This window comes from Dicentrarchus labrax, unplaced genomic scaffold (assembly GCF_905237075.1).
Source record: "Dicentrarchus labrax unplaced genomic scaffold, dlabrax2021, whole genome shotgun sequence".
NCBI lineage: Eukaryota > Metazoa > Chordata > Actinopteri > Moronidae > Dicentrarchus > Dicentrarchus labrax.
In genome coordinates, this window is record NW_026136715.1 from 8,935,846 (window position 1) to 8,951,804 (window position 15,959).

General features: G+C 43.0%; 1 protein-coding gene across 10 annotated transcripts in view; it reads left to right on the forward strand.

Annotated features, from left to right (window-relative positions):
- Window positions 1-15,959, forward strand: part of LOC127378168 (ankyrin repeat and SAM domain-containing protein 1A) — a 65,974-nt gene that overhangs the window by 23,175 nt on the left and 26,840 nt on the right. For 9 of the 10 annotated variants that reach the window (XM_051426868.1, XM_051426869.1, XM_051426871.1 and 6 more), the window contains 9 exons: window positions 544-619; window positions 735-836; window positions 935-1,021; window positions 1,165-1,334; window positions 1,617-1,673; window positions 2,303-2,441; window positions 3,348-3,391; window positions 4,360-4,453; window positions 8,188-8,681. In XM_051426868.1, the coding sequence (XP_051282828.1) occupies window positions 544-619; window positions 735-836; window positions 935-1,021; window positions 1,165-1,334; window positions 1,617-1,673; window positions 2,303-2,441; window positions 3,348-3,391; window positions 4,360-4,453; window positions 8,188-8,681 (1,263 nt within the window). The remainder of the gene's footprint in view (window positions 1-543; window positions 620-734; window positions 837-934; window positions 1,022-1,164; window positions 1,335-1,616; window positions 1,674-2,302; window positions 2,442-3,347; window positions 3,392-4,359; window positions 4,454-8,187; window positions 8,682-15,959) is intronic. The other variant, XM_051426873.1, reaches the window with a different exon arrangement.

Consider the following 15,959-nt stretch of genomic DNA (forward strand, 5'->3'; position numbering starts at 1 on the left):
ACTTCCTACTAAAGCTATGAGATTAAATGTAAAACTCTTAAGCTCTCAGTTTGCAAAGGAACTGCAGTGGTATCAAAGCAGAGCTGGGCGTACTCCCCCTGGTGGGCCCTCTGGCTCTGACTCTGTACCAAACTGTGCCATCCATCTGTCTGGAGATACTTTCCGCTCTACTCTGTCCTCCTTTCCTCTGAATCAAGGATGGGGAGTCTATCCAGTGTCCTTCAGGCCTTGCATCCTGCAGGTTTCAATTAGCATGGCCCTGTGAGCTGGAAAATGATCTGCTTTGATTCCTCAACCACATAATTGTCAGTAGAGAAGTGGACCTGCGTGCTGGGCATAAATCCGACAGTCGCCATACACTGTTTATCTTACTAAAATATGGGTGCTGGAGTAGCTCTTATTATACGGATTCATCTGGCAATTGTTGCAGGAAACAAACGTGTGCTTTAGTTCCTTAATTTTCATAATAATTGTTTGTGTCACGCATATCTGAACTCTCTCTGTGCCTGCGACTTTATTTTTCTGGTTTCGTTTTCTGCTCAGACGGAGAAAGGCAGTGCCCTCCACGAAGCAGCTTTGTTTGGGAAGGCAGATGTGGTGCAGAAACTTCTCAGTGCAGGTCAGACTTCAGTGCCACTTAAATAACACTGGAATCACTTGCTGCTATTGGCAAAAATCCACACATAACACGTGACTGTTTTTTGCACCAAACTGTTCCTGTCATCATTCATCAGGTATCGATGTGAACATTTCGGACCAGAAGGGCCTGACGGCGCTGGACACTGTCAAGGACATGCCCTCGCAGAAGAGCAGAGAGATAGTTGCTCTCATCCTAGGTGAAGACCAAACGGGAAAACGGAGAACTGCGCTGGGAAGTGTCCTCTTGATTTCAGATTTACCAGCTGTGATACAATGTCCTGTTTGTCTGTTGCAGGTCACATGACTGGAAAACCCCCTGACATTGACCTTCCCCCACCACCAATCCCTCCGCCTCAGGAGAGTCCCAGCCCACGGAAAAAGGGTAAGATTGAACAGATGTTTGAGCTGTTGTAGCAGTGATTCAGTCAGCCGTTTTAACAGCAAACACAGAGCAGGAAAAAATGCAATAGAGGGTTATCTTTTAATGTGTTCACTTACGTTGTTTGTCTGTTTCTGTTTTTACAGGTGACCTGGAGAAGGTGAGCGAGTTGATCTCGGGGCTGGCCCCGAGGCCTGAGGAGGAGAGCCCGTATGAGGCTCTGTTTGAAGCCACCTCTTGCCACTCTTTGGACAGTCTCACAAGCGGCAAGTCCTCTGACAGGGACTCTGGACGGCCGGATAGTGAAGCTGGCAAGGTCAGCAGTAGTTTAACTGTAACCCACACACACACATGCAGGCAAAAATTGTAAGCTTGTCACAAGGTTTTATAGGAGATGAAATGCAGAACTCCCACTAGAGGGTGATAGAGGTCCTCTATCTACATGACTGGGCCTCAAACCCCTCCAGCATTAGCATTACTTCTTTTGGTACAGAGTGGGTATGCAGTACATTTCTTAACTTAGTTCTTGCAATGAACTCTTGGTTGATAGATTAGCAACTGTATATTTATTGCGTTTTATCTTCCTGATAATTTACAGAAAGATCGCCTGGTCCACTCATCACACCCTGGCCATGAAGAAGAGGTGAGCTCAAAGGTGACACGCTAAGATCATGAAGCCAAGAGAAACGTGTTGCCATCTAACACCACAGACATATGTGTCATATGTATTGTTGGTAGCACGGTGGATGTGTGGTAGATGCATAATCATGGCAGGATGGTCATGGCAGTACGACTTCCTTTCTAAAAGTTAGTTCTGAGGGATTCATTAATACAATGTCACAGGGGCTGTTGGAAAATGATTATCTGCCTCTGAGAAAGCCAGTGTTTTTTTGCCACAACCCTTGTCACAACTGTTCTCTTCACGGCCGCTGCTCAGATCAAACGACTTCTTAATAAATATTCATCTGAGTGCGGCGTGGGATAAAGGCAGCGGGGGCGTAAAAAGGAGGAGAAGTGAAGTGGAAAAGGAGTGAAGACAGAATCAGAGAACCTGCCTCAACTGTGGCTGGCCATAGAGGAGGCACTGTTGAAGGATTATTAAGGACACTTTATTTTATACCAAAACATAAACAACCAGATATTTGGATCCTAAATTATAACCTGCTTTGGTGAATGCTTAATAGTAAGTCATTCCAAGTTGTCATTGTGCATTAAATTTTTCTTTTCACCTTCTTACCCTCTACTTTCTCCTTGTCTCTGCTCTCTTTGTTTCTTTCTCTGCAGGCCCTGTATACTAATAGCAGCATTGATGAGAGAGGTGAGCCGGTGGAGGAGGAGGAGGAGGAGGATCACACGTATGAGTTGTTGCTGACTGCACAGACCAAAGTCCCACCGCCCAGCCAGGAGTACCAGTCCAATAAAGGTAAGTGTGCGCTTTAAGTGTAATCCAGAGGGCGGAAGTAATTCTATACAAAGTGTACTTTTGTGCATATGGGTTAGGGTTAGGGTTTTCTGTTTGTGGGAGATGTTCCTAGGTAAACTACATACCCTCATGTTACCACTTGGCGTATCAGTGACCCCTCATTCGTGCCAGGATTATAGCAGAGTTAGTAAAGAGCTGGGCTACTGTTTCCAAAATACTTCTTAAAACTCCACTGATGCTGTCTGTGCACAACAAGAACCCAAATACATTCCTAACCTAACCTACACACGGTCAACCGTTGCCATACACACACTTGTCTGTGTGTCGCACATGAGCAGAACCTCTTTTAGTTGTGGCTGATGAATGGCACTGCATGTAATTGGATTAAATGGGATTAAATTAGAAGGCCATTTGGATCCCTAGCTGTTGATGTTGATGTTTTAAAACCATCCCCTCGGGCCTTCCAGCTTAGTCAGCTTCACCGGCACCATTAGAAAACGTCACCGAGCTGAAGGGTTAGAGTTTAATCGCTGATGTCATCATGCCTCCCCGATGTGGATAAATGATGTTAGGAAAAAAGGGATTCTTTACTGTTTTGCTTCCACTCTTAAATTGGACAGAAATGTTAAACAATTCTTTTTCCGATCAGTTTTCAAACTGCTTTATTATGTCTGCATACTCAGCGCCGTTTTTAAATGGCAGGGAGATTAATCTAAAGACTTGTAGCCCGATATGTCGGCATGCATAATACATGATTTTATTATACATCGCTTTCTCGTAGCGTAATGTGTCTCCTGACAATCAGAACTGGCAATACATTGTCTCAAGATACGTTGAGTAATTGAGCTCTGAATGGACCAAGATAATCTTTCATCTGCCCAAACCTATGTTATCTATCTCCTTTAGATGAGAACACCACTACACAGTCTTCCAACAGTGTCCTACCTCAGGTAAATATAACATTCTTCCTTTCATCCTTCTCATATCTTTTACATCTTTTTGCAAATTTTACAAAAAAACATATGAATAGATTTTTTTTTTCTTTTTTTTTTTTTTTTTTTTTTTTATTTGTGTAATATTAAATTTTTATTGTTTTGCTGTTTGTTCTTTTGTTTCTTTGGTTGTTTTTTTTTTTTTTTTGTTTTTGGGGGGTGGTAGTTTTGACAGAACAGTTTCCCTGCTGCAGTTTTTAAATTGCATGACCATATAACCAGAGCAGCTTATATAATGAAGATGAAGGTCTCCTCACAGTCACAGATTGAGTCATATGTCAGCAGAAGGCAGAACTCATCTCAAACTGGCCCCTCATAACTGGGTGTCTGTGTAAACCTGCCTGCTTTATTTATTGTCCTATTATATATCATTTTATTGCCTTTTTCAATTTATCATCCAGTTAGTGGCTTTTATTATTGCTGCCACCCTGCTATAACCCCACCTGCTGCCCACAATATCTGCTCACATCTTTTACTTCAAGCTCCTATTGGATTAGCTGTGCTCCTCAGCTGCCTAGTAGTAGTAGTAGTAGTAGTAGTAGTAGTAGTAGTAGTAGTAGTAGTAGTAGTAGTAGTAGTAGTAGTAATAGTAGTAGTAGTAGTAGTAGTAGTAGTAGTAGTAGTAATAATAATAATAATAATAATAATAATAATAATAATAATAATAATAATAATAAATGAGCAGCACAGTGTCCTTTCTGCTTTAATCTACAGTCTTGTGAGCTGAGCCACATCATGGCTGATTTTGGTAAACCCACCACCAGTGCTGCCATGCAGGCAATCAGTTGGATAGCATCTTTGCTTCATGTTAAGCTAGCTAAATAATTAAATTTGGTTATTAATTGGTTAACTGCAGATGCTAATATGATTGTCTGGCAGCACATGAAGTGTTCATACATTTTCTCTTCTTTTCTCTCCCACTTCAGCGTAAACCCACTGCCCCAAACGACCTCAGAGCCCCAAGCAAGACGAAAGACACCCTGCACCCTCCTGGACTGGTGGGCACGCGGGCACCAGGAGGTGAGTTTGGCCACTGTCCTCAGATTTTAGTAACCTGATAAGAACCAACAACTGGTGCTGGCAATGCTGTGAGGGTAAGAGAAGATGGACTGGACACATCAGACCTGAAAAAGACAAGCCAAGCATGTCAATGAAATGGGAGAAATGCATTTGAGTTTGCAGGGTGAGATGGGCTGGCTTGGATTAGCGCTGCCAGGGAATGCATGACTGGCATTCTCGAGCAGCAGAGCAGATTTGGCTCGTCGGGAGCAGGCTGATTGACATTCCCTGGCAAGTGGGCAAGACTCGTTTAATTTCCAGTATGAAACTGAATTCTTGATCAGATTGTGACATTCCTATCTCAGATTCACATCCCGCTTAAAGCTGGATATGTCATGTCATCCAGTCAGAAATGGAGCAGAGGTAAGGAGAATGTCCTCTGGGTTTTTCCCAGAGGACATACAGATGTCTTTATTGAATAATTATTTTTGGAACTGTAGACAGAAGCATGGTAGGCAAGCTGGTTGTGTGTGTGCTGTTTATAGTAGGAACAAGTTGTTTTTTCTTCTTAATTTTGGGGTGGTTGGTTAATTCTTTTCTTGTTGTGGTTGTGGGAAAGAGTTTGTCCCACAAGAATTTATAGATGGGCTGCAGCAACATAATAATGGGTCTGTCTGAAAATATCTGATGGTAGTTAAAACTAAGAAGACCCATTTCCAGCATTGATTTTGAGTATTTAGTGTTGGTTTGGTGTCACTGCTCCTTTTATGTTGATACCATTGACTGTGCAAATGACCCTCAGACGAATAACCCTAATGGGTTTAAACATTAAAATTGATGTTTAATGTTCAACAAAAGCAGCACGTATATTTTTGGAACGTGTTTTGCTGTAAGTCAGTTTGACAGTTTTTGTTAAAACGCTGATGTTGTGCGGAGTGAGGGAAATGTGAAACACTTCATTTCCTTTTTCCTTGCATATTGTCCTTAGTGGCTCTAAAGTTATACTCTCCTTTCCCTTTTTTAAAGCCTCAAAAACCACAAGTTTGGTTTAAATGTGAATACCACTGTGATTTTTCTTCTTATTTCTTCTTTTCTGTTTGCACATCAGCAGGTTATGGTTCCCACTCTTGTGTTTTACATAAACCCAGACAGCTGGCAGAGCCTAAATATGGATGTGGTTTTCATTATGATTGAGGCCATCTGAGGTCCTGTGTGGACAGTCAGGGACCAGACCTTAGCACGCTGTAGCAGGTGGAGGAGATATATGCATGGTCAGCGATATCAGGGTGTTTATGATCTGTCACAAACACGTTGCTGTTCTCAGCAGGAATATAGTATTTCCCTGCAGATTTTCACCTTCGTGGCATGTGTTTTATAGGGTTTCCATTGGATTTATCTCACGAGTAGTAACATCCTATTATTCTCCACAGACAATAATACATGTGGGGTTTCCTGTAGTAGTTATGAACAGCGATAGTGAAGAACTTGCTTCTCATTCTTTTCTTCACACTGGATGTGCAGCTTTTGCGGTGTGTTTTCCTCTCATGCCAAAAAGCACTCGATCCATGGTTCATTCAAACCTTTGAATGGTTCAGAAATGTACAGTTTGTATTGTGGCTTTGAACTGCATTGCCACAGATGGATGCAGACAGGCTGAAAATGCAAAGCACCTGTTTTGCACCTATAACAACCATCATATTACATAAACGGTGAGCATAAAATGTACTCCAATTTTTCTGAACCATTGCCTTAACCATATGTACTATTTTAAGTACCATAGTATGCTTGTTTGTGATTTATCAGTTTTACTAATGTGCGTCCTTTTACATAAATTGATATGACAACCGGGTCTATTGTTCTTTATTGACTGGCACTATCAATAGCGGTATTTGCTTACTCACTTTACTGTAAATGTCAAAATATCAATAAGATTCCTTATTGGCTTTCTGCAGTACATGTCCCAGAGTTAAAAATGTCTTTGAATCTACAATAAAAACAGAGCAGAGTTTCCACAGGCAGAGCATGAATTGACTTTGGACTATGTAGATGGTGGAGTTGACAGCCAGCACCAGCACTGCTGTGTCTGCATAACAAACATGACATCATTGGTAAGACATGGAGCTCTTGTTGCCAAATGAAATACACATCCACACCTCTGTGGTGACCTCACCCATCTTTAAGAGCTGCAATAACATCAGATTGCGTCTGTGCACATTTTCCACCGTAGGACTGTATGAGTAGGGGGGCGCAGTGGTCTCAGCAAGGGTTAAACCCCATGTGAGATTGTTGGAACCACTATGATGTGCTCATTGGGCGTTCACACTCCCTGGCTGCCATAGAGAAGGGTGTGTGTTTGGCCGTGGTCCTGACATATGTGCACAGTACACTCACTCACCCCTGATTACACACACAAACACCCACACACACTTTCCCTAGACGTTCAAGTGTTTAGAAATTGTAAAAAGGGAGTTCAGGGCGTTGGTTGGCACATTCAAATTGCCCCTGAAACAGTAATGGGGCAGTTAGGTAAAGTCAGAGTGGGTTTGCGTGTCAAACAGTTGAGTGTACGCTTCCTCCCGTCATGTTCTGTAGATATGACTCCTTCGCAGCCACCTTGTTTGATGTGTTCAGTCTTTGAACAGCAGGTTGAGAGATAGCAGAGCTGAGACAGCCTCAAATGGTTAGCAGAGCGTCGGCTGAAACTCTTCTGTGAAGGACAAAACAAAGTGTTGCAACAGGTCACTACTTTTCCTGTGGTGTCACTGCCCCAGATTCCCTGTCACCAAACACCCTGACCCTGTCACCCTGGCAGAGACAGTCCAAACACACACACACACACACACACACACACACACACACACACACACACACACACACACCCTACATACACACTCCTTTACCATGTGTCACAGGGCTAATTATCAGGAGTCTGGCTGCTGGAGGATAGGGTGATTCAAATTTCCATTCCTGAGCCACCATTAGGGTCTAGAATTAGAAGCCAGAAAACACAGAGGGCTGCTGGTCACACGGCAGACAACAACACGCATCACTACAGTGTGAAGGAACTACAGGACCACGCATTGTGATCCTGTGGCTGATTTGATTGTGGAAAAGAGGCTTAGGTGGCAGTAATTCCTCAGAGAGAGGGCGGAGGAAAATCTAATTGTTTTTAATTGCTCTTGCCATTCAGTCTCATTAAGGAGTTGTTTTTGTTGGAGAAGGCAGCCGACGTAAGTTTCACTCCTCTTGGTGATATTTATAGTCTTTTTTAATTTTCTGTTGTATATTCTGCTGTGTTTGTTGTATCCTGTGGGTAGCAGTAGTAGTTTTCTCAGTGTTTGCATGAAAGTTTAGCTTGGGGGAAACTCTTAGTGTTGTGTCATTTTGGGAAAATGTCTTTAAAAGACAAGTAGGCCTGTGAGGTAAAGCTAGTCACAAAGATGACTAACTTCAACTCCCTGTTACAAAATATACGTGGGCAGTCAGGCACCAGCAGATAGTCGTCAGACGGCTGCAAGCTGGGTTTGGAATTCTGTTACTTCTCCAGCCAACATACGCCTTCTCCCTACTCTTTCTCTCCTCTCTCCCTCTTTTTCTGGTAGGAAAACAATTACAGATCTGTTTCTGGGCTTGTGTGGGCGGTTTCTTATTAGCCCTGCTCTAAGGATCTGCCCCTCACTTAGAGGTCCACTTTCGAGCACTCACAAACTAGTTTCTGTCTTCACTGACTTTGCCCATTCTTTTTCTTTCTCTAGATAACTCTCAGCTTAGCGAGGATCAGGGAGCAGGTGTCCCAGAGCAGTTCACTGGCCTCCTGCACGGATCCTCCCCTGTCTTCGACTGCCGCGAGGAGCCCTTCAGGCTTCCAGGTGTTGAGCCATCCACCCAGGTCCTGCCAGAATCAAGAAAATCTACCAAAGTAAAGGAGAAAAAAGCAACAGCTGCACCGCCACCTAGCCGTCCCAGCATGGCCGCCATCCTGACAGACTGTGACCCAAAAGCAATTTACGCAACTGTGAACAAGGAGCCCAGGGACTCAGGGGCTGGGGCAGGGTCTTCCGTTAGGATGCGACCTCCTGGGGACCTGAAGCTTGCACGTAGCCTCTCCAAGTCTGACTCTGACTTGCTCGTGTCGCCTCCTAGTGAGGAGGAAGGAGGATTGGGAAACCGTAGCGAGTCTGTTTCTAACTGTAGCACTGGCAAGAAGAGGCTGGAGAAATCTCCCTCTTTCACCTCAGAATGGGACGAGGTAAGTGTTTGGTCTCACCCTATTATATTGCTTCTATAGACATAAAGTACTTTTTGGTGTTTTAGCTTTTGCTTGTACTGTAGAGAGCAGAGTGCAGGTCAATACTGACTAATGAGAAAGCTTTTAAAGGTGTTTGATATGTCCAAATCGCATAATGTTGGGATAAAGTTTAACACCAGGAAGGAACCTAACATACAAAATCAATAAGACAAAACATATGTAAAAGTATATGTATATTAAAACTGAATTTAGTGTTGAGTGTTGTTTCTAAAAAGCCATAAGAAGCAAACCATTGATATTACGTGAAACCCATACATTATAGAGCCCTGTTGCAATAATACACCAATTCATAGACACATTTGTATGAGCATATTGTCTAGGATCTTGTGTCCTCTTGTTAGGCCTAAATCAGCTTGTGTTTGTGCTGCAGACATTTGTCCACAGCTACAAAACTGATTGAATGAAAACCTCAGTATCAACTGTAAACAACTCTGTTGACTGTAGTGAACTTCCACATACACATAGACTCTCCTCGTTCTGTCAACTCAAAGCCCACCTGTTGACTTGAGGGGGACGCTGTGCAATTTCAGCTCTACCTTGTTTTCAGGGCACACCTTCAGCAAACACAGTGACTGTGATTGAAAAAGTGTTTTCTACTTGTGAATGGTGAAGGCAGTAAGAATTTCTATTTTGCTTCTTATGTTCCACCAGAAACATATTGAATTATTGCATATTGAAATGTTACTTGGCCTTAAATGGATTTATTTTTATTTTCTCACTCCTGTCTTGTGTTTGTTATCACAGCGGATTTTCATAACTAAATATACCCCTCCATTCAGCACTTTAACGCTTTTGTCTGGAACGTAGATAAAAAGCTGCGTCGAGCCGCAGAGAGGAGAGATTAGAGGAGACAAGAAGATGGGGATAAAACGGCTGAGAAGCTGAGAGAGTAAGACAAGAGACAGAGATTTGGAAATTGAGATTCAGAGAGGAACATACAAGCTGCAGATCTGTCTCACTTCAGCTGTTGTCTCGTTCTCTTGCAAAGGCTTCAGAAAACAACCTGAGTCTCTCTCAAGACAACCCATCATACAAAGACAAAATACACCACGCAACAAAGACAAAAAACGTTTTTTGTTAAGCTTTTTCTTATTTTTTTTAGATAATGCTGCTCACATCACATAGTTACGTCAGCATATTTTTAATATTAATATTGAAGGACTGAGATTAAAGTATATATAACTATGAATGAGCAGAGATGCATACAGTCATACAAGCCTGAGCAATTAACATGGTTTCCTCTTTATGCTCTTGCACCATTTTCCTACAACAATCCTCTTTTTGTTAGTAGGATTAATGATATCCTCCAAGCTTCTTAATGAAGTGTTAGCATAAGCTATCCACTAGCGTCCTCAGTCATCTTCTTTTTGTCAGTTTGTGTTTCTGCTGTTGAGAACATGCCTCTCTTTTACAACTACCCCACCCTGCTGTACCATAGTGCAGCCTAGTCCATGAGAGACCGCTTACACATTGCATTTATGATGCCAGATGGAGCAAATCATGGGCTCAGATAGCACTGCTAATGCTTTCTCTCCACAGCGGGGAGATCGTATTGCTGCCTAGTGTTCCTTTACATGACCCTATCTGAACAGCCACGGTGAGCTGAGCTAATAGCGGCTTTGAGGTCGATATCTTGGCCGCCCTGGGTCGTGGTTTGTATGCGGGTGGTCGGAGTCATCTGCTTCTTTGGGCGGCTGTGGCTCAGAGGTAGAGCGGGTCGTGTCTTAATCGGAAGGTTGTGGGTTCGATCCCCGGCTCCTGGTGCCACATGTCGAAGTATCCTCGAGCAAGATACTGAACCCCAAATTGCTCCCGATGCATCGGTGTGGGAATGTGTATGAATGTTAGTTTCTGTTCGATGGACTTTGCCATCACTGAGTGAATGTATGTGAAAGGGTGAATGTCTCACGTAGTGTAAAAGCGCTTTGAGTGGTCGGAAGACTAGAAAGGCGCTATACAAGTACAGGTCCATTTACCATTCATTTACCATCCATTTACCATTCTTTGATCACCTTGCTAACCCTCTCCAGTATTAGGAGGCAGGCAGAGCAGGCCTAATTTGTGGATGATTCTGTGTGGGGAAGTAGAAAATATCTGAACACAGCTTTGAGAGGTTGTTGACTAGTGCTGACTATTACTATTACTATTACACTGTGGTGTGCTGAGATTGTCTAACTTCTTTCTTTCTTTCTTCGTCTTTAGGGTTTCACAACAAAACTGAATTATGTATTATTGTTGCAGCATTTCGCATTGCCGTATAAAGTTTATGACCTCCTCACTAGACATTATTGTTGGAACTTCTCTCTAATCAACTCATTTACTCGTCTCTACTGCGATAGTGCGACTTTATTTATTTATTTATTTATTTCGGTTTCGTGCTGCCATAAACTGTGCCAGCTGTTGTATTGATGTGGCTGCAGTTCTGAGCTCACTGACGGAGGCTGATAACTGTCATAGCAGGCTGTAGTTGAGGAGAATGTCTTTGAGGGCCGTTTAAGCATGGCAGCAAATTGACCTGCTGTTTGTTCTGTCTGGAAATACTCCCGTCAAAACTCTGATGGAGAGGGGCGAGTAGACAAGGCCCCTAACTGAAGCTTGTCAAAGTTCAAAACACTTTTCTGGCCTGAAGGCGAAGCACAACACCTTGGCAGCATGACTCATTCATTCTTGTGTACAGTCAATGTAACCTTGTCTTTGGGATTTTATGGCTGTGAGCACTACAAGGAAGGTTTTTGCCTTGATCTGCTTCAGCATCACCAGACATTAGCAAACATTGACAACATAACTTTACTTTATTGTTTTTGTCAAAGTCTGCCAAGGAGACACTCACTGAAAATTGAAGGTTTTTGACTAAAGTTACAAGCAAAAACTGACCTTCCGTACGTCTCTGTATGCACTCAGTAAATTCCATGGAAAGAACATATCTCCTTTAGTGTAAGATACAAAGCAAGACCATAGTTTGACTGGTGCTCTCATTCTGTTGTCTTTCTCAAACTTTTCACTTTCAGATAGTAAGGACTACTGTTGGTATTTTTTTAATATTCTTGGCATTCTAGGTGTTTGCTTATTATGACATAGTTGACACATAGAGGAAAGTTATGACACTTATAAAGGCTTTGTCGACCCTCTGCAGAACATTGTGACGTTTTGTGTGCTTGAATTTTTTTTATTCCACTTTCTGGTTGCAGACAGGGCACTGTACAGTCTTAATTATCCAGTTTAACGAACACTTCACCTCCTCAGACTGTATCTGAGACCTCAGAGAGCATGACAGGATTAAGGCAGGCATGACATTAGTCAGTTATTGGGGATTGCTACTCTTCCCTGATGCCCTCAGCAGCCAGTAATAATCCTGAGGCTCTTCTGTTTTCTTCTCCCGGGGCTCCTGCACGGATGAACTGAATAGATTGAGCTTGAGAACTGATCCAATTGTAAAAGAAAAAGGCTGTAGGGGAGGAGGCAAAATAGAAGGTATCGCTGTCCTCTTGCACAAGCATACGCTCCCATGTGGCAGGAGACCAGGTTGTATTATTGGCCTGGACAGAAGAAGAGATCTTATCGGTGAAAAAGAGATAGACTTCAGGCAATGGCCTCATTTACTATATGCTCCATACTAGTGTGTGTTACTGACTGAACTGGCCAGAATCCTTCTGAATGCCTAAGAGCTTCTTTAAAATCCTAAAGTAGGATGCTGGCAAAGAGCAGCACAATTCATTCTTAATTATTCATTCATTCATCCCACGGGAGTTCATTTTATTTACTCTCCAGTCTGCCGGCCACAAAATGAAATGGTTTTAAGATATTACTAACAATGCATTTGACCTTGAAAATGTATGATTTTGGTTGTCAGTCCTGTCAGAATAAAAAAAAAAATGTATCCCGCAGATAAATCTGCTAACCACGAGCTCTGCCTTCAATTCATCATATGTATGTGCAGGATCATGCTCCCTGCCAGACTGTATATAGACTGTGTTTGTTTGTATGTATATAAAACAGCCGGACAGCCAGACCAATAGATCTTACATTCATGCATGGCAGCTGAAATGAATTCGTAATGTAAAACTTGCATTACAGAAAATGTAAGCCCCACTGCAGGTGGCGGGTTGCGGTGGCAACAACTGAATGATTTAGCATTTTTTGACACTATTTCCCAAATGAGATTAGGTATTTTGATTCAGTTGATAGTAATGAGATGTTTATTAGCCTTGGTTGACAGCCTGTTAGCATTCTTGAAGCTGATATTACTTTTGAAAGGCAATTTCTTTTGTCCAATTTAGGAGCCATAGTTAATGTTAATGAACTCGGAAGCCGATTTCTTCTCACTTGAATAGTTATTCAGATGCCTGGGAGTTCAGTGCTGAAAGCAAAAAGAAAGAGCCGCAAATCTTTCTTCTCCTTTCCCTTTCAGGGAATAAGCCTGCGTTTGCTTGAAATGGAAATATTCACACTGCCGATGTAAAGTGCATAGCAAATGAGAGTGTGTGGGGAAAGTAGTTAAAGTTTGATTGGGCGTAACCTAGCCTGCACTCTCTTTAATGATGTTGGGAGTGTCCTCTGAAAATTGAAAACACCCTTCTCTATTCAGTCTCTCTCTGCGTTTTCCTCAGGCCCATGTTGCTCCATCTACAGTGTTTTCCTTTGCTGGTGCTCTCTCTGCGATGCAGCCATCTTGCCGGTCACGACTGGCTGCTCCAGAATACTCTACTGAGCTGTGTGACAGCATTTGGACGAGGGGTCCCAAGACATTACCTAACGCACACACACACACCCCTTTTTTTTTTAAAAAAAACCCCATTTTTTTTTCTTTTTTAAATCTGGTTTGCTAAATATTCCCGTTCTCACACCCTCATCCCTTTTCTTTCTATATCTGTCTTACTCTTTCAGCCCCCCCCCTCCTTTTCACATGAGCTACACACACACCCTTGGATACACTGCCTCTGGTTTCAAGACAAGGAGATTTGACTTGCATGAGGTCTTGGCCTATGCATCTCTCCATTTACGGAGCTCTGAGTGTGTGTGCATGTGTGTTTTGTGCTCTACGTGCAGGGTGTGTGCTGGTGTGTAAAGCGCATGCTAATGTGGGTTGGTCTTGGTCCTTGGGATCAGACTGAAGATGACAATCCAGGGGGCACATTGTGTGGGCCAGCAAACTGAGCTTCACAGATGGGAGGAGAGAAAGGAGACACAGAGCTGTAGACATAAGGACAGAAGGAGAGGGCCGTCATCCTCAGCCCCATTTCACTTTTAACTTCATTCTCGATTCGCACTCCACAGATCCAGTAGCCACTATGAAACCAGCTTTTGTGAGTATTGATTCCCTTACAGAGAGCAGCCCCACTGGAGGCTCATTAATCTTGTCTACCTGCCATGAATGAATTGAATGGGGAAAATAATTGATGCTTTCTAGCATTTCTTTGGATATTATATTTCTCATGAAAGCCTGTTCGAATGGTATGCGCTGATTGAAGCTCATTGCTTTTTTTTTGTGCTAATTACAGCACAATGGAATGGGGAAAAGCTCAAGGCTCTCCCTCACATTGTCCTTCTACTTTTGAGTATGTTCTTTAAAAAGTTAATCCTCTGTGGCATTTTAAATTCAACGAGCAATTCATGCAGCATTTCTTTGTTCTTTTGTTTTTTTGCCTTCCTGTATTGCCATGTTTATGAACTCACTGCGGATTTGGTGTTGCTTTTATTTTTCTGTGAAGGGAAAAGTGGCCTTGCTGTTTGCTACAGAGAAGTCTCATGTTTTTGACCTGCTGAGATCAAACCGAACTGTGGGTGTGTGTCATGGCCCGGTGCAACCAGCCGGGGAAATCTATTCTCTAATCCCCACCAGGGGGAGAACACGAGAGCCACAGGGGGCTGAGACATGCAGCCACTACTTAGTGCTCCTCCAGTCTAGTCATTGGAGAGAAGGAGTGCCCTTCCTGTTCTAAGTTCTAAAAAAGATTTTAAACTGTTGTGAACTTATATATATATATATTTCTGCATCCTTTGGGGATGAGTTTGCAAAGTTCTGATATTGTGTGGAAGGGATATTGTTCCAAAAAACACTAGCATGACATTGGGCTATTTCAGGAGGATGTTGATGGGAGTGCTGACAGTGCTTTGTCCCACTGTGGCATTGAGGTGTTGGCACCTGCTTTAGACGGTGGTGTGCTTGTGTTCCCCTTGATGCCATTCACTAGTCCATAGTTTTCATCCAACCCTTGTTTTGGTGCCAGCTTGCCAATTTGAGGCCGGTGGTCTGGGCACACTCTCTGCAGAAGCCTTTTGTTTTCATCGTGAACAAGCTCTGCCAGGCGTCCTTTAGCTCTCCCACCACCACCACCCCTCTCTGAGCTTTAGTTTCGTATTGTTCGAGATTCTCAAGGCTGATAATGAAAGAACAGTTCCTGTTTTCAAATCGCAGGAAAATAGCAGTCAGTTTTATTCTGCTCAGTCATCCTGGAGCAGCAGTCCTGCTGTGAGAGGCATGATAAATGGGTTCATGTGTCTTTAATCTCACCCTGACCATCTCTCATCACCGCTGGCTCTTCAGCTGTTGACCTCCGACTCGCCGCTGACTTCTGACCCTCCTCATTGTATCTCCTCATTCATAGCGAGTCCCTCTCACAAAAGACGGCTCTCCATTTCAGGTCTCTGTATTGATTCGATCCTGCAGCACAAAAACACATTCCTCTCTCCTCTATTAATTCTCATGGCACAGAGCTTCTCAGTCCCCGACCATGAGGCTTTTTCTTGTTGTGGATGTGTTTTACCTTGAGGAAATCACCGGGCTGTGTCCCCTGATAAGGATATATTTACCCAGCTCCAACACTATATCACACCTGCCTTTCACAGTAGCTGGTTCTAAATCTCATTGGACCAGCTAGCATTCCCTTTTCCATTATACTGGACAAGTGAAGCCGATACAGCAAGACTGAATGCAGATGTGTGTTTTTGTTTTTGCATCCATATGCATACTTGCATTGTCTTAAAATGAAAAGCTTGGCACGCTGACCTTATCTGCAGTCTGGTGTGTTTAAAATGCAACCAGTTGTTCTCATTTCTTTCTTATTATTCACTGCAGCCTGACGCATTCAGAAAGGTATCACAGGGACGTGCAGATGGGGGGGGGGGTTTACATAATATTACAACCTCTGCATCAGTGTTTTAAAGTACATGTGTGTTTTGTCTCTAGTGAGCTAAAGAAATAACTGGGTAGTTGCATGC